The sequence below is a fragment of the Uranotaenia lowii genome, chromosome 3 (genome assembly GCF_029784155.1).
Source record: "Uranotaenia lowii strain MFRU-FL chromosome 3, ASM2978415v1, whole genome shotgun sequence".
In the NCBI taxonomy this organism is placed as follows: domain Eukaryota; kingdom Metazoa; phylum Arthropoda; class Insecta; order Diptera; family Culicidae; genus Uranotaenia; species Uranotaenia lowii.
The window spans coordinates 270,936,284-270,962,193 of record NC_073693.1 but is presented as its reverse complement, the minus strand read 5'-3'; the positions used below and the strand labels follow the sequence as shown (position 1 = coordinate 270,962,193).

The window sequence follows — 25,910 nt, the reverse complement described above, 5'->3', positions numbered from 1 at the left end:
TTATAAATTATCTATTATATAAAATTCTCTTGTAACGGTGTTTGTAGTACTACTCCGCAATGACCCAACCGATTCTAATGAAATTATTATTTTTTGAACATTCTGTAGGCATGCGAATCAGTTTATATCGAATAAAAACAACACAAATTCGCATCAATTGTCCGTAATAATTAAATTTGTAGTTATTTGAATCAAATTAAAGTCATGGCATCCATTTTTTCGAGATTTTTTTTCTTTGGGCGGTTTGTTTTTCGTCTCCAAGGTCGAGGCGTCGCGAGCAAACGTCGCGAGATGATAGTAACCATGGCATAGCATACTGATTAGTGGGAACATTTGGGCGTGTATTTTTCAACCAAGCCTAATTTCAATGTACGTGGAGGCGCTATGAAGCCTAGATGCCTAGATGTGATTTTTTTCTTCCTGTTTCTTATCTCATTTGTAGGGGAACATGCCCTATTATGCGCCACCTAAGCGAATCGCTGAAGAAAAGTGTTTTCTACAAATGCCTATGATTTTTTTTATTATTCAAATTGCTATAGTTGCTTCAAAAACTTGAATTTTAAAAACCATTTTCAAAGCCACAGAACAAAACTGTGTTGCAAATACGCGCCGCTGTGTATTCAATACGCGCCTAGCAACCAAACACACCCGAGAGCAGCCGAAGACCGAAAACACACCAATACTTACAGACACTTTGACTGAATAGAAAGTCAAAATGGACAAATCAAAATTTAAAAAAAATAAAAATAGATTTTTTGGACTAAATTAATGCTAAAAATATGGTTTAAGACTTTTTGTTCATTTTCAATGAAAATGGCCTTTTTGAAAAATTAATGCTATTTTAGCCTACTAAGATTGGCGCGTTATAACGAGCGCATGGGCCGTGATAGAACTTACTCATATCAGTATGATTTTTTACCATAAAAAATAATTTAGATTCTCCTCCATCGATGTGTCAGAAAATATTGTCTTAATCGTTTTTCTCTGCTTGGTGACACCTTATTGAAAGTGTTTTAAAATTTAGATCGAAATGAGGAAAAACCAAAATTGTGAAATAATCACGACACAGGGGCATTTTAAGGAAAAAATCATACTTGCCATGACCAATCACAGCATTTAAAACAAATTGGTAATGTTTTGCGGGCTTCAAATGTTTCAGATTCTTCAAAACAAGGGTGGCGCGTATTAGCCATATGGGGCGTTATATGAACTTTCCCCCTACAGCACATGGTAAAGAATGACGCCTAGATGTGACCCAGATTGATGTTTTGCCGATCGAATCAAAACCGTCCTAAACGATTTGAAAAACTAAAACTATTCTGATTTCGTGTTATTTAAAGCAGCAATTATTATCTAAAAAGTATGAAATAATGGTATGACTGTTTGCGGACGTTTGAAACAAAACAGTGAGAAGATTTACATGCAATTTGAAAATCAATACGCCTAGAAGGTTATTTTTAATGCACATCGAAAATAGAAAAAAAGGATAAGATGTTTTCAACAGAAATAGACCGAAAACATTTTTTGTACATGTTCTTAATTGAATATGTATCAAGCGTCTTATAAATTTTCAGAACAACAACAAAATCCGATGAAAATTATCAGACACTGAGCTGAACAAGAGCCTATCCTTTAAAATAGAGGATTCATGTTTTCAAAGTCTGAATGCAGAGAACTTTTTAATTTTTTGCAAGCATAAGTGGAAGTTATCAATAAAATAAACCACTTTTTCATAAAAAAAGATGAGAATATGCATTTTCCGGAATAGTTTTTAGTTAAAAAAAGTACACAACGTTCAACGTTTACAAAAAAAATTATAAATCATTCCTTGATAATAAATTGTTGTGATTTATCAATAAAATTTGATAAAACAAACAGAAGCATGTACTGAATGCATTTCAAAGCTTTAGGCTATGTTTCGCATCTATGAATAAGTTCAAAAAAGCATTGTGTTTTCACTTGCCTCAATAAACGGGACATGTGTTAGCATGGAAATATCTTTTTGTCAACATGTTTGCATATTTTTCGTTCAACAAGAGTTTGTTGAGAACTGATTTAGTTATGCAACAAACGAAAATTGATTTGCTTTAAGGATGTTATTTTTTTTTAGATTTATAAAAGTTCAACTATGGTGAAATCCGTTTGCACTTGCCCGGGGTATCTGAACTGAAATGAAGATTGAAATTAAATAATAGAAGCAAAAGAAACTTTGATAACTGTTAACCTTCTCGGTGCAAAAATCTTCATTTTAAGGTTCTTTATGGTTTTTGCATGAATTTCTAGAAAATATTCATACCACCATCAAAGCATGAACAGATTTTTTTTCGATCAATTCAATTGTTGAAAATCTACTTTTCAATCGATTCCTAATGAAAAGATATGTTCAGTTAGTTGAAATCTTTAAAAGGACCCTCAACACAAAAGAAAAAAAATTGCTGTGATTCAGTTGAATGAAAAAATTTAAATATATTTATTTTCACTCTTTAGAAACTATTATTTGGCTTGATTCATTGGGTTACAGCTTATCCATATGAATTTTATTTACACTTTTTGCTTAAACAGTTGAAAGTATAGTAATTTGCAATAAAAAAGTCGCTAGATGTAGTTTGGCATTACTTCAAGTTGTAATGTATCATATCTACAAATTTAGTATATGGCGAAAACATTATTAACATGATTTTAACATGGGAAGGTATTTGGGTACAAGATATGTTTTTATGAGTGTTACAAACCTGTCTGCATTGCAATGTTAAGATGGGAGAAACAAAGGGAGTTCCGTATGAATTGCATTGAATTGCTTGAAAATTTATCAGGGCTTCCATACAAGTTTGTTGGCATGAATCGAGAATTTATCGAGCAAAAGGAAGAGAGGTTGTTTGCATACGAAAAAATTGAGAACCTTTCTTATTTCTGGGTAGAGTTGGAAAAAAGATATTTATTCATATCATATTTGAAATAATTTGAAAACTTATGAGACAAATGAAGCGAAATGTTGCGTCATTTAGATACAAAAATGATTTAATAGTAGCACTTCTTGCATTGCAAGAGGGAAAAGACTGGAAGTCCATATCATTAAAACATACATTTTGATATCATTATGAACTTTTTGAAGCTTATAAAAACAGAGTAAAATTTTCAGATCTAAAAACAAATCTAGAAATCAATTTTAAGAAAATATTATCAAAACATCTAGGAAACTTCAGGTGCTGCTCTTTTTTTTTAAGCATTCGCTTCTAAATTATCTTTAAATTTGGTTTGAAACGCTGTCCAGGCAATAAAACTGAATTTTAATTATTTTAACAAATATTATTGAATTTTGGAAGGTGGAGCAAAGCACACCGGGTCAGCTAGTAAATATTATAAATATTATATAATTTCAAATATTATAAAATCTATTCCATTCTATTCTATTTTGTTTATTTATAGAGGATTTTAACCATCTTGGTCATTCTTCCTCTTAAAATCATGAAATCATCGCGATATTAAAAACCTATCAGAGGTAGGGGTTAAACCGCAGACACCAGATACCCAGACTGATCAGTGGCGCTTGAATCCATACAACTACAAGTCGCCCAGAATCATACGCCATCTGTCGGGGCATCGTGAAACTACTGTGCTTCATCAAGAAAAAAAATTACACTTGATAATTCACAAGCCAAATGAAAACCGTCTTGATTGAATCACCTATGAGTGTTTGAAATTCTATCTCAAATATTTTCATTATAGTTTTTGTCTACAATGTAATTAACATTTGATTTACTTTAATTTAGTTTACTTTAATTTACTGTATCATAATAAAAGATGAATGTTATACAAACAATGACTGTTGATCGATTGAGATAGAAAAAAACAAACGCAACGTTATAGCGGTCCTTAGTTCAGAGCCAATCAATTTTGCGATTCAGTTTTGATTTCAAAATTAATTTATCCGGCTGAGTAACAGTATGAAAATTATAATGTCTGTTATAAATAATTCATTGAGTTCGGAATTGTTCGTCTTAATATGAAAAGTTGACTGCGACCAAAAAGACAAACTATACATAACTCCTTGAAAAACTTGAATTCTAATTTATCTTAACTGTTTTTTGGCTCGTACCTAGATAGGTTTGAGGAGTCGTAGGGAAGAATGCCACGATGTGGTAAATTCCTGGCAAAAAAAAAAGTTTGAGGAGTGAAATAAGTTATTGACATATATTGAATAATATTTAAATGTGATGAATGTATTGATAAGATCTTTAATCCTAATTACCGCTGAAAGTGTTCGTGATGTAATGCTGGTAGTTCACTAAAACTTATAATTTTTGGAAAAATAACCCCAGAAATGACCGTGTTTGTCGACCATGTATTTTTCCCTGCTCAAATGTGCGTGAGAAATGTCAAAAAATAACTGCAATGACCATCTCGCGTGAGCTTTCATTACGCCGTATGAAACATCTTGAAAATTATCCAAAAATTGCTTCAAAAGTTATCAAAACAACTTTAAAATTTGTATTTCTCATATAGAATATGTTGTCCAGGCTACAAATATTCTAAATGGGAAGAAGTTGCTACTAGTTTAAGTCAATTTTTGTTTTTTTTTTTCGTTATAAAACTGTTTGCTTACATTTTGTTTCATACGACGTAATGAAAGCTCACGCGATATTTTGGCATAATTCTGTACTGGACTGGAAAATTAACCTTAAAAGCGATCATGCTTTTAGGCTTTTTTCCCCATCTTTGATAAACTACACTGAATTTGGAATATTTCAAAATGTATGTTTCAAACCCATTTCTCTTTGCTTCCGAAATGTTTTCAATTTTGACATTCAACCAAATTCATTGATTCAAAGTTTTGTTAAAACCATATTTCGAAAGTACATAATTAGTTTACTAAATGAATCCATTCTTCAAAAAACTATAATTTTAATGTTCCTTAACCGATGCCCAGTAAACAAGAAATAGCTTCGCTGTAACTAAACTTAGATATCGATTTCAATGCTTTTCCACACCACCAAAACGAATTTTGAATGGTAAAAGAACAGTGCTATCTTGATGCAAACGAAAGTCAATTTTATTTTCTTGTCGTTAGATGGAATGTCAAATATCGTATGGCTGTGTGAGTGAATTCATTTAATGTTTTGATTTTTATGTGACGAGTTTACGTTTGTTTTATTTTACCCATGGATAGAATCATTTACTCGTACGATATTCAAAAAATGGTTCGAAATTTAACTAAAAAAATAATAATGAAAAAATAACTTAACAACAGAACAAGAAAGGCTAAGCTATTCTTACTAAACAGACTCGGATAATTGAGATTGTTTGTCAGGAATCATCATTATGTCAACCAACGCACTTTGTTAGAAATTGTACTAAATTTGCGAAAAAGGCATCATCTCGAAGCCAAAAATATTTTTTCCACAACTGCCTCTTCCAGTGGGCGGTAAAAGGGCTAGTAAGATATCCAAGTTTAGTTAGATATTTTTAAAAGCAGACATTTCTTGAATGTGACTAAATTTTTCATAGAAAGGGAAGTTTTAGGATTTATTGGAGAAAAAAGTAAATAAAAATCTGACACCGGTTTTTGTTGTAGATGGTGACTTAATGGTATATTTCGTTGTTGCGATTTTCATTAAGCTTCTTCTGTTAACAAAACATTGGTTTACAAATTTTGTAAATATCACCTCTACTTTTGTTTTATTCAGTTTTTGTAAGAGCACCAGTACCGGTAAGTGCTATCCCAGGTGTTAACCCGGGACACATTTTAGGTCTTATTTTAGCTTTAGCAGCTCATTTGCGCACCGGTAAGTGCTAAACTTGTTTCCATTTTTGCCACTAGTGACGCATCGATAGGTGTTGTTGTTGTTTGTTGCTATTTTCGCTTGTGAATTTTCCCTAGACACTTTAGCACCTGTCAAATCAGGAGCTGGTCGGTATTCAAATTTCGCTCCTGGCTCACTTTTTTAACACCCAGGAGCAAGATAACACCTGGTTTGAAACCTTGCGGTGCGTCGTCGAAGTGTCAAAATGGAGTGTTATTATAGCTTTGACACCTGACCGCTACTCTAATCCTCTATAAATGCGGCATTTCGGCCAGGTAAGGTTTTGTAAGAATCTCGTCCATTCAACTGATTTAACAGTTCTAAACAGTAATATAATTTATAGCCACATTCAATATACTGTAGTTTTGCAATATACAATCAGTGGAATGTTTTACGATGTCATTTGTCGTTTTCTCAACAAGTCCTAGATCGTTTTATAACTATTTACAAATAATTGGGTTTGTCACAATATTTCTCTACTCGGGAAACTTGAACAAGGGTAAGTTCGGAGGTTTCGGGGTTAACGAAATCTTGCAGTTGAAAGTGATCTTCACAAATGAAGCCAAAGATGTCATAAAATGGTTATTTTTCAACTACAACGCAATAAGGAAGTGGAGCAGAAAATCTCAAGTTTTCATTCAATTTTCATTTCTGTCGAAGTCGATGTATTTTTTATAAGCTTTATGGTTGAATTCTAACCACATTTGGTTAATGCGCTCCAATTCAAAAACGGTTCTTTAGTGGTTTTCGAAATATATCATCGTGTTATTTTTTTTCTATCAAAAGTAGGTAATCAAAAACGACCGTGTTCATCGCTAGATGTAGAAAAACAAATAGCACAATGCAAATGTGTGTGTGATATATCGAGATTTTTCCTTTTGTGTATGTGGCCGTTAGTTTCACGATAACCCGTAGATAGCGCTGCGGAACAAGCGCCAAAATCAGCCTTCAGTGGTCAGTCTGGGTATCTGGTGTCTGCGGTTAAACCCTTCCCCCCATGGATATTTTTTTCAAGTAAAATTTTCACCGTAGTAACCTGAAATTACTTGATATTACAAGGTGTTTAAAAATAAGTGTTAACAAAAAAGTCAAAAATTTGACAGAAATCACCCTAGGCTTGAAACATTTAATTTTACGACACTATAAGACGTTCACGAAATAAAATTAATTTTTAACTGTACATTTGGATTGCAATTCAGCCAACCTTTCGTATTGGAACAGCTAGAATCCCGAGCCTCGGAGTTGCCGACAGACGGAAGAGTCGAAGAACAGTGGTGTGGGATCAAGAATGCCTTTATCACGACGAGCCATGGTACTCTCGGTAAAGTTCGTGGAAGAAGAAGTGAATGGATGTCGGATGAAACCTGGAGGATGATCGATGATCGGATAAAGGCGAAAGTCGGAATTGAGCAGGCATGTACCGGGTCAGCCAAAGCAGCCGCCCGCTTACGATATGCGGAGCTGGAAAAGGAAGTTAAACGAGCTTGTAGACGAGACAAGAGAGCCTGGACAAACTCCCTAGCCGAAGAGGGAGAAAGAGCCGCCGCCATTGGAGATATCCGATTATTAATGCAAGAATGCCGCTGAAAGACCGAGCAGGTCAGCTGCTGACAGATCGAACAGATCAGCTCAAGCGTTGGACTGAGCATTTTGATCAACTTTTCCGAGTTACAAATAGCAATGGCCAACAGAACCCGCAGCTCGAGGCGCCCACAGTAAGTCGCATTAATGGCGTCAACTCGGAAGCGCCCTCGCTGGCTGAAATAGAAGCGGCAATCAAAAACATGAAATCCAACAAAGCACCTGAAATCGATTGCATTCCTGCTGAAATGCTGAAAGCCGACCCTGCCTTGTCAGCACAAATGTTGCACCGTCTTTTCGCTGACATTTGGGATACTGCAACATTCGCGGCCGACTGGATGCAGGGTATCCTCGTTAAGGTCCCAAAGAAAGGAGACCTAACAGAGTGCGGTAACTGGCGTGGCATAACTTTGATCTGTACAACCCTCAAAGTACTCTGCAAAGTGATCCTGAACAGGATCCAGGAGAAAATCGACGCTACACTCCGACGGCAACAAGCTGGATTCCGATCCGGACGATCATGTGTGGACCACATCACAACGCTACGAATCATACTGGAACAAATCAACGAATTCCAGGACTCTCTTCTGCTGGTGTTCGTTGATTTCGAAAAAGCATTCGACCGACTTAACCATGAAAACATCTGGGCGGCTCTAAGGCGACGAGGGGTCCCAGAGAAACTAGTCCATCTCATCGAAGCACAGTACGAGGCATTTTCGTGCAAGGTCTTGCACGACGGTGTCTTGTCCGAACCAATCCCGGTAACTGCTGGAGTGAGACAAGGATGTATTTTGTCACCGCTGCTTTTTCTCATCGTAATGGATGAGATCTTGACTGGATCGATTGACTGTAGACCAAACCGAGGATTGCCGTGGAATCCTTCAACCATGGAGCAACTGAACGACCTTGACCTGGCAGACGATATTGTTTTGCTCGTCCAAACACAACAAGACATGCAGAGCAAACTCGACGACCTCACCGAAAGCTCCAAGGCAGCTGGTCTCAAAACCAATGTCGGAAAGACCAAGTCGATGGAAATCAATACAGAAAATCGTTCCAATTTCGTGGTAGCTGGACAACAGGTTGAGACAGTGGAGTGCTTCCAGTATCTTGGTAGCCAGATTACGCCTGATGGTGGTACCAAGAAGGACATCGAAACCCGGATCAGAAAAGCCCGATTTGCGTTTGCGAGTCTCCGAAACATCTGGCGCTCACGCCAGATCTCTCTACGAACTAAGATCCGAATCTTCAACTCAAACGTCAAATCCGTATAGCTGTACGGGTGTGAAACTTGGTGCATATATGCGGTGACGACGCGAAAACTGCAAGTTTTTGTGAATCGCTGCCTGCGGAACATCATCCGCGCTTGGTAGCCTGGCAACTGGATCTCGAACGTTGAACTTCATCGCCGGTGTCATCAAAAGGCGCTAGAAATCGAGATTCGGGAACGTAAGTGGAGATGGATTGGGCACACGCTGCGAAGAGATGAAAACGAGATTTGCAGAGAGGCGCTTGACTGGAATCCAGATGGGCATCGAAGAAGAGGCAGGCCCAAAAGCTCGTGGCGGCGTAGTCTAGCCGCCGAAACCCGCACAGTTGACGAGAACCTTGGCTGGCAGCAAGTGAAGACGCTGGCTCCGGATCGCCAGCAGTGGAGATCTTTTATCTGAGCCCTATGCGCCGGTCAATCGGCGCTGGACCCTTAGGTAGGTAGTAGGTTTCGTATTGGAACATAAAACTTGATATTCAAAAACCCTACTTCGTCTTTAGAATGGATTTTTTTTAAGAAGGCAGACAAGAACAGAGTTTGAAACGAATCATTTACCCTTCAAAACTTATTTCACCTCTCACGATGGTCAACAGAATATGCAGAAAAAAATCTGAAATCTAATATCCTCTAGTTCAATACTAAAACTTTTGATTTAAAAAAAATAGTTTATGTCATTACAAACGTTATGCTGATATGAAATATTTTTCAAGAAACAATTTTATTTCATTTTTCTTATTCTTCTAAATGCTTAACAAATTATTTAAAAAAGTTTTGATGATTTAGGCCACACAATTAACATTTTCCAAGGATTCAATGAATTTAAAAGGTAATTTCGACTTATAGGGTGCCGTGAATCTTACTATGCAATATTTCTATCAGCTTTAGTTATTGCAATAACTTTTGAAAATAGGTAAAAACATTTAAGAAAAATCTGCACTTTTTTGACAAAACTTTGAAACAAAAACATAAAGTTTTAAATCAATTATCAACTTTCCTCAAGACTTCAAGTAATTTTGAGTTCTGCGAAAAAAGTTATAGAAGTTTTATATTTGTTTACTTTTCCTCATTTAACGATTTTTTAAAGCAGTTTAAACCAAATTTAATCTAAATATTTTTAGTGCATAAACCTTATAGTTTTTCGGGTTAAATAAATTTGTAAAATGAAATCGAGTTTTTTTTAAACTTTCTGAAGTGACGTCAAACATAATTGTAATGAAATTAATTATGGTTAATATTCTACCAGATCATATAGTTATTTTGGAATTCAGATTTTTTTTTAAATGTGTATTTTGGAAATATTTATTTTAAATTTGGACTGTTGGAAATAGTTTTAAAGCAAATTTCTAGTCCAGAATAAGGAACATCATTTTGAAAAAATAATCAATGACTTACCGAAAATAGAATTGATTTGAAGTTTTCTTGGTGATTTGTTTTGAAAATTTAAATTTTTTTATGAGTCAAACTTATTATTATTTGAGAAAATGGTGTTTGAAATCCACTTCCTTATTTATTGTGTATTTTTTGGAATTGTTATAATTTTTAGCTTAATTTGAATTTCGAAAACCCTCTCAACCCCACGACCGCAGGCGTTACTCAGTAGAATGAGTTCCACATCGCCAATGGTTGCTACTCCGTGATTGACCGAGGCCATCAGTTTTATTCAGAGGTCAAATGAATGAAGCCTGAGATTGGCAGCACATTCACAATGCTCAAACTTGATGCTCTTTCTTCAAACACCAATAACGGCGCCGGCCACGTCCTAGTAGTCAATGGATAGATTGGAAAAGGTAGAAAAGGAAGAAAGATCAATCGTGTGCTTTAGGACCTAGGTTACCTCTGCATCCTAGCCAAACATTCTTGGTTTTGAGGTTTATGTTAAAGGATATGATCAGGAGACACTTTTGATTAGTGTGATCAAAACTAGCAAACCTATTCTTGTATCTTCTTTCTATTATCTAATGAAATTAGTTCAAATCTTTTTTATTAGTTTTATGCGCTATCTCAATCTAACATCTCTACTAAAACTGAAAACAATCCTGCATTTTTGAACATTTAAAAATATTTTTCTAAATTAAAAACAACAAATTTATGGATTGGATAAACAAGTTGAATACGTGTTTGAAGAATTTTTAAATCTATCGCAAACTCACATCTGACAAGCAGTTAACTCGAAAACAAAACTATTAAAATACTCAACCAGTCTTTCTACATTTGATTCTTTTTAAAAATGTATCTGTTCAAAAGCTTCTGTAAATGATATTTGAAGGAATTGGAACAGCGAACTTGGAAATGTGTGCCTCAAGTTATGTCGTGAGATGGAAAACTATGAAAATAAAGTAGAGAATCTAGATTTCGACAGGAGCTAGTTTTCGACAAAATTTTAATGAAAGGCTTATCATTCTGTTTGGTGGCTCAAGCTATCTATGTTCATATTTTTCTATCTTTGCTTTCCCACTTTAGTATACGGTGAATATAAAAATTCTTCTAAATAAGTTATTGAATAGTAGTAAATCAATAATTAAAAAGTAACATTCTAAATCACCTCTGAAATCACGAATGACGAAAAACCCCCCTTCTGTTTGAATAAAAGCAACATAAAAGAAATCAATGGATAGATATGGTTCTGAAATCAATCTTTTCGATAATTTATTTTATATTTTTGCTAACATTTAATGAAATTTCAACTGTTTTTTGAGCTGTCAAAAACAAGCGCTGAAAATTCACCCAATAATCTATTTTTCGACACCCTTCTTCTTCGGTATGTTTATACTGTTTCCATGGTGTAAAAAACGCCGTGAAGTAGACAAGCAATTCCAATACGCAAATATTCATATTGCTGTACTAACAAAGGAGGTGGAAATATGCTTGTCGAAAACTAAAACTTTTTGTGTCGAAAACTAAAATTGAATGTCGAAAACTAGATCATCGAGAAGTTTCAGTAAAAGGATAATAAAAACGCTGTTTTGAAACTTTTGATCAATAAAAAATATAGAGAACTAGCTGACCCGGTGTGCTTTGCTCCACCTTATAAAATTTAGTTATATTTGTTAAAATAATTGAAATTCTGTTTTTTTGCCTGGACAACGCTTCAAACCAAATTTCAACATAATTTAGAAGCGAAGTTTTGAAAAGAAGCAGCACCTAAAGTTTGTAACCACAGTTTAAAGATGTTTTAATAATATTTTCTTAAAATTGATCTCTAGATTTGTTTTTCAAGATCTGAAAATTTTATTCTGTTTTTATAAGCTTCGAAGAGTTCATTATGATTTCAAAATGTATGGACTCCCAGTCCTTTCCCTCTTGCAATTCAAGATGTGCTCACAAATTACTATCAAATTATTTTTTTGTATCTAAATGACGTAACATTTCGCTTTATTTGTCTGATAAGTTTTCAAATTATGCCAAATATGGTGTGAATAAAGATCTTCTTTCCAACCACCCAGAAATAAGGAAGGATTTTTAGTATGCAAACAACTTATCTTCCTTTTGCTCGATAAATTCTCGATTCTTACCAACAAATTTGTATGGAAGCCCTAATTGATTTGATAAGTTTTCAAGCTATACAACGCAATGCATATGGAACTCCCTTTGTTCCTCCCATCTTAACACTGCAATGCAAACAGGTTTGTAACACTCATAGAAACATATCTCGTACTCAAATACCTTCTCATGTTAAAATCATGTTAATATTTTTATCGCCATATACTAAATGTGTAGACTTGACATTTTAAAACTCTACAACTTGAAGTGATTCCAAACCGCATTTGGCGACACATTATACTGCAGTTTACTATATTTTTAATTGTTAAAGCAAAAAGGGCAAATAAAATTCATATGGAAAAGAAGTAACCCAATGAATCATGGAAAAGAATGGTTTTTAAAAGTGAAAAAAAAAATCTATTTAAATTTTGTTATTCAACTGAATCATAGCAATTTTCTCTCTCTTGTGATGAGGGTCCTTTTAAACATTTCAATTAACTGACTTTATCTTTTCATTAAGAATCGATTGAAAAGTAGATTTTCAAAAATTGAATGGATAAAGAATATGTGTTTATGATTCGATGGTGGTACGAATATTTTCTATGAATTCATGTAAAGATCACAAATAATCTTAAAAGAATTTTTTTGCAGCTAACAGTTATCAAAGTTTTTATTGCTTCTATTTTTTTATTTCAATCTTCATTTCAATTCAAATACCCCGGGGCAGGTGCAAACGGCAAAATATCAATCTGGGTCACATGTAGTTCTCATACATTAATATGTGCTGTACAAAATGGGCTAGGAATCAAGAAGAAAAAAATCCCATCCAGGCTTCATAGCGCCACCACGTGCATTAAAAATATGCTTGGTGGAGAAATACGCGCCCAAATGTTCCCACCAATCAGTATGTCATGGTTACTATGCTCTCGCGACGTTTACTTGCGACGCTTCGACCTTGGAGATGAAAAACAAACCCTCCTAAGAAAAAAAATTCTCGAAAAAATGGAAGCCATGACTTTTATTTTATTCCAATTATTACAAATTTAATTATAACGGACAATTGATGCGACTTTATGTTATTTTTATTCGATATAAACCGATTCGCATGCCTACAGAATATTCTAAAAATAATTTCATTTCAATCGTTTGGGTCATTTCGGAGGAGTAGTACTACAAACACCGTTACAAGAGAATTTTATATAATAGATGAAGAAAAAAGTCTGATTTTTTTTTTTTTTTTTTTTTGTTTCGATTATAGTCGTTTTACCATCTTTATGGCATTCGCGACTTTAACAACTGAGCTATATCACAAGCCCAAAAAAAAAAAAAAAAAATAAAATAAAATAAAAAAAAATATAAAAAAATATAAAAAAAAAGTCTGATGCATATAACCAATCATATTTGAAATGAAAAACTTTAGTCAAATCGTTTATTTACATGGTTTTTCTGACAAATCAAGCAAAAACTGTCGAAATCTAGGTATTTTACCCTAATAAACTTTTAATTTTTTAGTAACTTCAAAAAGCAGTTGACGTATGTATGTAAAACTTGCTTCATTTAGAATTGGAACAAACATTTGATCATACTGTGGTGCTCTTCGTGGACGGATTTGGAAGTTATTAGGCCCACGTGTCGAGAATTTAGTCAGCTTCACGTATGTATTTTTTGATATTCCGCAAATTGATTGTACTTTGTAAACAATCAACATGGAATTGTGCACTGTAATTTGGAAAATCCATTGTGGTCTGCATCTAGGCTAGCTAAACAGTTGAAATTGTCCAGAAATACCGTATGGTGCGTTATCAAACGGTATAAGGAAACAATGACGACGATTCGGAGTGGAACTGTCAACCGAGCACTGCGTGGTATGATTTTGAAGACGAGGAATTCAAATCTGTCGGACCGTGATTCGAGAATTCCTTAGAAACCTTGATGAATGATTTTATCCGTATTTTTTCTTAAAAGTATGAAGAAAACGCTACATTTATACAAAAAAAAACATCTGAAATTCAATAATAAATAACTGAAATACAGGCAATTGTTTTTGGTCCAATTCTATATACTAAGATTCAGAAATTTTAGGACATTTTGCTATGAAGGTTTTCAAACAGTCTAAAAAAGTTTTTAACTAAGTTAAAAAAAGATAGTAAAACATACCCGTTCGGAGGGATTGAGAAACATGAAGATCAGCATCATGATGTAGTACGGGGTCCAGCAAACGATGAACACCACCACGATGACGACCGATATCCGCAGTGATTTCATCTTGGCTTTGTGAATCAACCGTTGCCGGTTTGTGTCCGAGCGGCGATAGAACGACCTATCCGATATCGTCGGATCTATCCGGAATACTTTTTCACTGCCTGTGAAAAGAAATAAGAAAAAATAACTTAGATTAGGTACAACCTACACAAAATGACCGTGACAATTCATGGGAACCAATAATGCATCAGCATCATAAATATACCCCTCATTTATCAACATCAACTGTAAACTTATTCTGGGGGACTGTCGTCTCCAAGGTAACTTATCTCGGTTCATAATTACAGACAATTAGCCATCATCAAATTCGAACCGTAGAACAATGCGGTGTAATTGATTCTGCGAATGAGCATTTAATTAATTTTTCATCTGATACATTCTGTCAGTACAATTATTTCTGGGTCTTTGGTCAGGGCGGAAATAAAAAAAACCCATTTAACAAAATTTATTTTCTCTGAATTGTTTGATTCTTCGGAATCATTGAAAGGAGGGGAAAAATTGATACCACAAAGGGAAAACTTTTGTTCGGACCGATTCCGAGATGAGGAAAAATTGATAATGGAAAACTGGAGAACTTCCGAAAGATGATAGTGGTTCGCAGTGTATTCAATGATAGACAAGACTTAATTGGAGAAAGTTAAAGAAAACTGAAGAGCAGATTATTATGATATTATCGAATTCACTTTTAAGTTTCACACTAAAAAAGAACTTGAAAATTCCAGCAAAGTCACAATCATTCAGAAACAACGCCAACAAGACGAATAATAATGCATTTGTTTACTTCGAAAATAGCAAGGAAGTTTACCATTCAATTTCATTCACCGGCTGGTAAGCACTGTTTATTGTGAAGTAAAATGATTCCATTGAGGTTTCTTCAGTTGGAAAACATTTTCCAACTGCGCGTTTCATTTCTTTTCCACCGGAAATCAACAAGCGATTGACAACGATCTGACTTTAATAGGCGGTGCATTCTACTGGAGAAACTTCGTATGAAAAAAAAAAAGTGAAGTGATGATAGGAATACCAATCAATCACGAACTCAAACAAATGATCAAAACGTCGTTTTTCTGTGACATTAAGATGAAAATCACTTGAAAGTTGTTTTGTTATATTTCATGTTGATTTTATACGGGATTAATCATTTACAAAAAATAAAAGCTGCTTTCAAAACTCAAAATCTTCTTATTGTTTCACAACTTGAATATGTGACTAATTTAATCAAGATCACTTAAAAATTGTTTGATTTTTATCTTGTTTTAAATTGAATTGGTATGGAAAAGATAGCTTTTCAAAAAAGAGGGGGACGGGAGGTAATTTTGTAAGTCTTTGGACGTAAAACGAACACAAATACATTGAAATGGAACAATGTAACAAAGAAAACAGAAATTGTAAACTCTACGGGGTATGAAAGAATACAAAAATATCTCTACGGAGTATAAAAGATTGTAAACTCTACGGAGTATAAACGAATACCGCTGGTCATATAGTCTCTGTAACTGGACCATTATAAAAGCTATTCGATAAGGCAGTTCCAAGTCGTGCTAAAAATAGCATCGGCGAGTAGAATAAGAAGAAGAATCTATAGAAGACATGATAAAGTATATCAAACAATGATGAAACCACTAGAAAAAAATCCATAAAAGGGCCTTATCTTTCAAAAAAGATTCTCTTAAGTATAAAGTCTGTTTCACATAGAATCTGGTCGGATAGAATAGATCATTTCTCCGCAAATAAATAACGTACAACAAAAGTAAAAATGTCGTTTTGTAGGGTTTTTATTGCACAAAAAAAATACATAAAAATCATTCTTTAGCTTTTCGGATGAATTTTCGAACTTTTTTTTGTGATACCACCCATCATTTTCTGCACAGTACTGCTGGTAACCACATTCGCCATCTTGTTCCACCACTTTTCCATTTGAGCGGGTTTTTTCATGGTTCTGCCACATTTCTTCAGTTTGCCCTTAACTATTGCCCAATATTTCTCGATGGGACGAAAATCCGGACAGTTTGGTGGATTGATACTTTTTCAACAAAATCGATCTTGTTCTCCATATACCACTTAACGACATCCCGGCTGTAGTGGCAGTTTGCCAGGTCCGGCCAGAACTTCACCGGACCTTTGTGGTACCGAATGAATGGCAAAACCCTCTTCTGGAGACATTCTTCTTTGTAAACATTTGATGATGAGAATCTCAGCAAATATATTAAGAATCAAATATACCTCACTCTTCGAAAAACAAGGCGTCATATCAAACACGCCGTCATGTGGAGAAAGTCCTAACTACTATGTATAAACATCAACGATATAAACTACTTCTGGCGGATATCTGACTTGAAGGTGGCGCTGTTGCCACTTGGTGGTTGTGATTATGGTACTATCAGTGACTTAAGTAGGAACTTTCGTCAGTAGGTGGTGCTGACATGGGTGTCCTTGATGAGATGTATGGACAAGGCTGACAGTGAGGTATATTTGTTTTAATATATTTGATCTTAGTCTTCTTCCCACAACTACAGATCCCTTGCCAAATCATCAACTTACGAGCAAATTTATCTGCGAAAACAAACTTGAATTTACCCGCGACATTCCCTTTACGGTTCGCAAAATAAAATTGGTTACCGGGTATTTGTCTAAAATCCATTTTGACGTAAGTTTCGTCGTCCATCAAAATGCATCCCTTGTACTTGGTCAACACTATCTCGTACAATTCCTTGCCCTGGTTTTGGCAACCAGGTTTTGTTTCAGCGTCCTGTTGGGGTGTTTGCTCGCATCAAGCAAGGAGATTCTAGGATTATTGTGAACTGATCGAATTACCTTTGCTCGTCATATGTTCCACTTTTACGCCTGGTTTGTTTTGCTCGATCCACCGTAAGGGTCAAGGGCACTCAAGGGTAACGTAGCAGCACCGAATTTACAGTCGATTTAGGATATTTCAGGAATTTCGCGATCTTTACCCCTGACCACGTCGGTTTCTCTACGTGAGTGTGGAGAATTTTCTCTCGCCTTTCGCGTTCCATCGTCGATAACTTTTGACTGACTACTTCAATCTTGATGAAATTTTCACCACTAAGTAAACAAACCATCCGGACCACTGTCAATAGATTCGCGATGTCACAACTAGGGGCGCTGCAGTAAATGAAAAGATGCGACCAGATTCTATGTGAAACAGACTTTAGTACCGTACCAAGAATTTCAGTCCAGCTCGTTTTGTTGTTTAATTTAATCTCGCCATCTGGAGTAACTATTTTTTGTTTTAATTGTATTTGGTTGGCCGTTATAAAGGAACTTTCAAAATTTTACAAGCAGACGTTGATGAGGTTATTTTATGATAATGCACAAACATTTCCTATATTACAGTACTCGCTTGTTAATGGACGTTTTTTTAATCGGACACGCTCGGTAATCGGATATTTTTGAAAGCTGAGTTGAAAGCTTATTTGACACAAAAATTTGACATTGTCTTGAAATAATTCCTTAAATTCAAGTTTTTTCGTAAATATTTCACTAATTGGACGCTTTCCTGTTCATTAATCGATGTTTCTATGCTCGGCTATGTTATCAGGCAATACTGTTGATTCATATAATTTGTTATCAAATGTGTGAAGCTCATTCGATTCAGTTTTTCTAACTACTAATAACTCTACCTGTGCATGTGGTAGATAAGATATGGGTAAAGTATTCAGGTTGTAATGAAATTAGGGTATTAAAAGTGCTGTTAAATAAACCAGCATTCTAGGTGGTTCGAGTAATATGGTTTCGAGTTATAAATATGATACGATTAAATTGATGAAATTTTCAGCGAAGTTACCTGGTTATGTAATTTTTACATATGCGAATTTTTGTGATGTTCTTTCAAGTGGATTTTGAGATAGAGTCCATAAAATAAATTTTTAAATTTTTGGATATTTATGATTACGTTTGCTGTTTACTTAAGCTTGACCTTCAAAATAATAGAAAATTTTGGATTTGGTTGAAGTTATAAAAAAAAATTAGCCGATAGTCCTCCTCGGCACAAAAGCAACATATTTGACTTTTTAACACTCCACCACCGTTTTTGGGCAATGGCACGATTCCAGATCCAACTTAAACAGAGTATAATCTTTGTGGGATCTATTGAAGAGCTTTGCAGAGAAAAAGGTCACATTTGGAGGCAGGCTTCTGTGTAATTTACGCCATTCATCGTGTCAATCGTTATGAAAGACTGAGTGTTAGTAACTTATTTGCAGTTTCCACAGATAGTTAACCTCCTCAAGTACTAGACATTAAATTTTTCCATTTTTCTCGTTGTTTATCTCCGAAAAATACAGGCGAGACTTGTCAACGAAAAGTTTCTGGTTGGAAGCTCCGCCAGTTGACCTCTAAGGAGTTCGTTTTGCTGTCCATTACTAAATATCTCCCCACAAGAAGTCTAAATATTTCGCGCACGATTTGACCACCGCATTTTGTTTATTTTACCGGTAGGCAGCTTTTCTATCTTGTAGCAAAAGAAGTCAGGCCTATTTAAAAGTCAGCTAAACGAACCAGTCAAAAAAAATTAACTTTTTTGCCACCTCCTCTAAATTCATATTTTCGGATTGAGCTTGGAAAAACTTCTCATTTTCCTCTCTCTTCATGGAATCAATAATCTCAAATTTGAGCTCAAAATTGAGTTATCAAGCACTTATAAACCAATTAACCATGTACACTTTGGTCCAATAGTTGATTTCCAACTATTTATGGGTCCTACTGAAACTTTTCTGGATTTTTCTCGATTCTGTCCAAAATATTTGTCAATGAACTTCAGTATTGGTCGCTATCGTAAAAACCACTTGGAAGATTGTCACCACATTTTGTACACGTACACAATACATTACTAGGTAGCTTTACTGAAAATTTCAACAATTTCCATCCACGCATTCAAAAGTTATTAACGAAACAGAGTGTTGCATTTTTTTGAATACACTTCTTAGTTGGGAACGAGAGTGGGCACGTAGAATTATTGTTTTTTTTTTATATATTTATATACAGGCCTAAGTGATTTTTTTAAATTATGCAAATATAAAGAAAAGTGTTTTTAAACCTTGATGACAGATTTTCGCATTTTTCATGGATCATACTGTAGATTGATACCTTTTTACAATATTGAATCCTTAATGATATTTTGAAAATCATCAAGTAGATCATTAAACTTTTTTTGTAAATTTAAAACAGTTGTTAAGAGCTCTGATATTTAACTTTATATGAAAAAAAAACTACTCTCAATGCTGAATTACAATTGTTAACCTTTTCTATACTGTATTCAATTTTTTTTATATTTACGATCCTGCTTTTTAAGTTTTATTGAAAGCTTTTCAACGAGTCTAAACGTTTACGAAAATGATCTCAAAGGAGTTTTATATTGAAAGTACTCAAGACTGTTAAGATGAGTTAACCTCCGTTAATTATTTTTTGTAAATTTAGAGAAACTAGTCCATCTCATCGAAGCACAGTACGAGGCATTTTCGTGCAAGGTGACGGTGTCTTGTCCGAACCAATCCCGGTAACTGCTGGAGTGAGACAAGGATGTATTTTGTCACCGCTGCTTTTTCTCATCGTAATGGATGAGATATTGACTGTATCGATTGACTGTAGACTAGAGTTACCATATTCCGCAGTGCTAAAAAGAGTACAATAAAAAAATCCAAAGAGTAAGGAAAACTTTATAAAAAAAACAGAGTCATTTAAAATCACTCAAAAACTGCCAATTTGTTGGGATTAATAGCATTTTTTAGAATCATTTTTTGGAAATATAAAATTTAAATTGAACACTTCTGATGTGACTCAATAAAAAATAATTTTTCATGTGTTCATTTTTCACTTTTTTCTCAAGAATTTTCATGAGAAAAGCCTGAATTTTGGTCAGATTCGCCTAATATTGCCCGGTTCTTTAATTGAATTTTTTAGGATTTAGCCAGGTTTCGTTCGGCCCGTATACGCTCAGAAAAATTTTTGGAAAGCTTAGGTATCACGTACTCGATAATTATGCATTTCCTTTCATTTATTTATTTTTTTTTTTTGAACTAATGAAAAGCGGAAAGTTTTTTTTATTCAATTAATGACCAATTTTTGATATTTAAAAAGTAAGAGCATTTTAGAAGAGTAATAAGCCCTTATTGGACAAATGGATAGGAATCCTAACAAATGATTAACTATGAAGAAAAAATGGCAATGTAAATAGTGGGAGGGACTAGGGGAATGTGTGATGGTAAAATTTCATTTGTATTTTGAAGCTGAAACTATTTTGCTATTATTGTAATTTTTTCCCCTAGATGTATGCAGCATCATTGTTTTTTGTTTTTTTTTTTTGAAAAGAAAACGTTAAAAAGCAAGATTAAATTAATAAATAAGAATTTATAAACAATTATGAAGGTGTTTTGTATCCTTCATGATCAAGAAAACTCGTTTAAACCTTCAAAATGGAGACTGATCCATGTAACCCCAAAGCATTAATTCCTGAACAGCGACGAAATCGATTTTTTAATCAAATTGAAAGTCGTCCAAAAAATTTCTGAAACCATGTTTTATGTTCATAAGAGTCCAGTACTGGTTTTAAAAATATGAATCATGCCACATTCCCCTTTACAGAAAAAATAATCAAAAAATATTGAAACAAAAATGATCAATATTACCCTGGATTACGGTACTGAACAACCAAGTTTATTTTTATGATTGAATGGCTATCATAAAAAAAGAGTACATTTCGTGAAATTTCACAAAAAGAAGAGTACGCCGATTTCTTGATCGAAAAAGAGTACATGTACTCTTAAAAGAGTACGTATGGTAACCCTACTGTAGACCAAACCGAGGATTGCCGTGGAATCCTTCAACCATGGAGCAACTGAACGACCTTGACCTGGCAGACGATATTGTTTTGCTCGCCCAAACACAACAAGACATGCAGAGCAAACTCGACGCCTCACCAAAAGCTCCAAGACAGCAGGTCTCAAAATCAATGTCGGAAAGACCAAGTCGATGGAAATCAATACAGAAAATCGTGATAGCTGGGGCTCCAATTTCGTGGTAGCTGGACAACAGGTTGAGACAGTGGAGTGCTTCCAGTATCTTGGTGGCCAGATTACGCCTGATGGTGGTACCAAGAAGGACATCGAAACCCGGATCAGAAAAGCCCGATTTGCGTTTGCGAGTCTCCGAAACATCTGGCGGTCACGCCAGATCTCTCTACGAACTAAGATCCGAATCTTCAACTCAAACGTCAAATCCGTATTGCTGTACGGGTGTGAAACTTGGTGCACATATGCGGTGACGACGCGAAAACTGCAAATTTTTGTGAATCGCTGCCTGCGGAACATCATCCGCGCTTGGTGACCTGGCAACTGGATCTCAAACGTTGAACTTCATCGCCGGTGTCATCAAAAGGCGCTAAAAATCGAGATTCGGGAACGTAAGTGGAGATGGATTGGGCACACGCTGCGAAGAGATGAAAACGAGATTTGCAGAGAGGCGCTTGACTGGAATCCAGATGGGCATCGAAGAAGAGGCAGGCCCAAAAGCTCGTGGCGGCGAAGTCTAGCCGCTGAAATCCGCACAGTTGACGAGAACCTTGGCTGGCAGCAAGTGAAGACGCTGGCTCCGGATCGCCAGCAGTGCACTAAGAAAAATACCATTATACATGCTATAAGATTCTCTTATGAAGTGGCGCCATAAGAAAAATCAATGAAATTCATAAGATTATCTTATGACGCGAATGAACTCTGCAGATGAACACCTGCTTCAATGAGAGGTTGTGGCTTTTCATAAGAGGGTCTTATAAAAACAGGAAATGTCACGTTCGATGAGAATAATTCAAAACAATTGATGTTAAAAATTTATTTTATTGTTCGGCTAATTTGTTTGGAATTACATACATTATGGTCACCATCAGCAGCACATCAATGCCCGGTTCCAAAGAATTTGTTCGGCGGCATACGGTATTTTGACCTTGAATTTTTTTCCCGGTCAACGTGCTGAAAAGTAAACAAAAAACAAATTAGAGTTTACCTTTACAAATATGTTTAACGATAACAAAAATAAACTTCAATTCAAACTTACCATTTAAAAGAATAAAACTAATTATTCCACAACTTCGTTTGACGACTAAAAACGACTGATGGAATGAATGTGTTCATAATTTTTCCACAATGCCGTTTCTTCTATTTTTCGTAAGAACTTCGTATGAAAATTGAAAGAATTTCATAAGACCCTTATGAAAACTTAGTTTGGACGCAAAAAAGGGGTTCATAAGACGTATCTTATGAAAATTATAATAAGATTTTGCCTGAGTGTGGAGATCTTTTATCTCAGCCCTATGCGCCGGTAAATCGGCGCTGGACCTTTAGGTAGGTAGGTAGGATAACTCCAAATTCTACTTGACGACCAAAAAAAAAAGGTCATCAAGTTTTATTTTGTCAAAATCAGTACATTTTTCGATTTCCGTCAAATCTACGGACTTGAGCGGTTTTCAATCCGGCAACGCTGACTCTCAGCCCAAACAAGAGAGCTTGTTTGTCGGCTTCGGACTAGGAGATGATCAGGTTATGGTGCCCAAGGTGGGTATATATTCAGGAGGTGTTCCCGAATAACGAAGTTTGTTTACCAACAAACCACAGAAAAGCTGAGCAAAAAATAAACAAACTCATTGAGATTTACTGTGAAAGTCGGAGAACCTAGTGTATCTAAGAACCTTGGTGGTGCCCGCATAAATTTTTGCAGTTTCACTAACACATTCCAGACGTGGACGAAGATATTTGCTTGGGGCTTGGGGGTTTCAGCTCTAATCTCAATTCGTGTTTATGTGTAAATTTGTAGGTCGGAATCAATTGCTTGAGTGTGGGTGTGACGATAGAGGATTGAATGAAATCGAAAATGTACATCAGATGGATGAGAAATAGTCAAGAAGAAATGAAAATTTGGGAAAGTTGTTTTGGTACTAAAATTTTACAGCAGTGGGGGTGGTAAGACAGGAAGAAATTTTACTGGTAGCATTCACAAGATCCGCTCTAGGAGTGTTTCTCTCTCATCAAATAGGGTAGGTGTACCCTCCTCCGTCGTATCCCTCTTATTCGTCTTAATTCATGAATGCATGTTTTAGAGCCGAAAAATCACTTTCCACTTTAATAGACTACTTCACATGATAAACTTACGCCTGTGAATTCATTTTCTATCACAAATTTGTCACTTTTAAAACTATTTTTTGAGATATTTGATTTTGAAATCTCGAAGTGAAATTAATTATGGTCACACTCCGCCATATTGAAAGATGAACTTAGTGATCCCCCCAACGTGTTTCTCTGCTTTAACGCTTCCTGTCAATGCATATAACAATCAAAATCATCAAATTCAACAGAAAAGTGTTGAAATAAAATTAGAAAAATGATTTCAAACTAATCTGAACTATATAAATTTGTCAATATTCGATTGAAATCGAATCGCTCGGCCCCCATAATTCGTCGTAATTTTGCGACAGGAATAGGAAACCGTTTTGCAAGAATTGGAATTAGACCGGTTCATTTTTACGATTTTTTGCTGACCACAGTCGGACTCATAGAGAATGAACATAATTGATTACTAAGTAATCAACACACAATAAAGTAATTTTGAAGCTAGGAACTAGATGCGCTGGGAGATAAGTGCAAAAAGTCTTTTTATATTAATAAATTACTTGAATGTATTTAGCATTGCTTATAATGCTTATAATGTGTTTTACAAATTATTTACTACCAGTACCGTGCATAATTTAATAGACGTTCGAGTGCAAGCAAGAATATCTTCAACTTTACACATTTCTAACGTTCAACTCCAATGACATTGTTTCTTCATAATTTCGATGCAAAAAACTCCCGTTGACTTTCAAAATGACAAGAGAATTTAGATGAATGAATAATTTAAACTTTGAAATAAGAGTTTACAGGTCTCTGGTTTGGATCTCAATACAAGTTTGGATAAAAAAAATTGGAAGATATGATTTTTTGTACATAAAGTCGTTCAAAATAAAACAAAATCGAACCCCTTTTCTATGCTGATTCCTACCATATAAGTTTTAAAACTTGACTCATGTTTGCTTCATATTTTATAAATTCTCAGTGAATTTTCAACAAAAGATGTTCTGTCAATTTGGACATATTACAGTTTGAATGAAAAAGTCGAAAAGTTTTATCGCTCGTAAAAAACTCGAATAGATGAGCTGAACCAGTCTAATGCGCACAACCCCCTGGCAACTTGACGTTTCCCATACAAATCGCGTGTGCCAGTTTTTTCTGGTTCTCTGGTTCTGTCAAATCGAAAATCGAGCTACTCAACATGTCGGAAGGACCCATATTGAAATATGTTTTCTGTTACTGGTTCAACAACTAAAAAAAAGTTTTGAATTTGGAACTTTTTGCTATGTTTTATGTGAAGTGAATCTGTTTTCAAAAGTTTAGTCTAAGAAAACGAGTAGAGCGTTAATTTGTGTGTCCTACATAAGGTATAAAATTTCTGGACTGCTTAAATAAATTACTGATATCCAGTAGTTTTTTCGAACAAGTTTACCTTCCACCGAAACTGTTGAAGACACTCAAGCACAATAAATGTAAAAATACAACATAACCCTATCAATCATTAAGAGATTGCCATAAGTTGCGATGCATATGAACATTTTAAAATAACAAAACAATCACATTATAGCAGAACTTTTGCCATTTTATAGAAAAACTGTTCCTACACAATATATGAATCGGTAGAATATTGAACAAGATTAACAATTTTGGTTAAAACTTTTTTTATTCATTCGAAAGTTATGAATTTGACTGATTCGCACTACATTTAATAGTGTGCCCTTTCCATATGCATGACTCGGAAAGTATGTGAACAAGCGGCACACATGCGACATCTGCGATTTTGAAACAGACACACGAAACTCGACCGAACTGTCAAGTTGCCAGGGGGTTGAATGCGCATTACACGCATCAACGTGGTGTTGCTTTGTTTCGTTATCCTCACCCTGGCGGAGAAGAATACATAAGAATACACATGTTGACAAAACGCAAATGTGATTCTGCCTCTCCTCAAATGTCTAACTATTCAGTCTCATTACGAAGAAAAACATATAGTTCTATTAAACATGTTGATGTTCTTTAAATATGGGTAGTTTCTGTGTAAATTTGTGCATTGTAATTTGTGTTAAATGCCTCTATGAATGTTATGAAATTTCATCTTACAGACAAAGCCCTGTCCGTTGGAGAGTGTGTTGGTAGAAAATACATTTGCAGAGTGGATTCAATTTGTAAGGTCTAATATTGTGCTGCCTGCAATTGCCTTAGCCAAGCAATGGTACCTAGCTACAATAACGCTATCTTGAGATTTCTTGGCAAGACCATTTTATTGCGACTTAGAGCTCATTCGAACTTTGCCGTTATCCTGCGCGGTTGATCCGTGCGAAGTAAATAATAGCATTTGCATGAACCGCAACCGCAAAATTTCAAATCTATACCTCATGAGGGAGGAATGGTTTGAGACAATTT

General features: G+C 35.0%; 1 protein-coding gene across 1 annotated transcript in view; it reads right to left on the bottom strand.

The window, feature by feature from the left end:
* LOC129753411 (uncharacterized) overlaps nucleotides 1–25,910 on the bottom strand; it is a 50,907-nt gene that overhangs the window by 18,252 nt on the left and 6,745 nt on the right. The window contains exon 2 of the mRNA XM_055749233.1: nucleotides 14,290–14,495. Within this exon, the coding sequence (XP_055605208.1) occupies nucleotides 14,290–14,495 (206 nt within the window). The remainder of the gene's footprint in view (nucleotides 1–14,289; nucleotides 14,496–25,910) is intronic.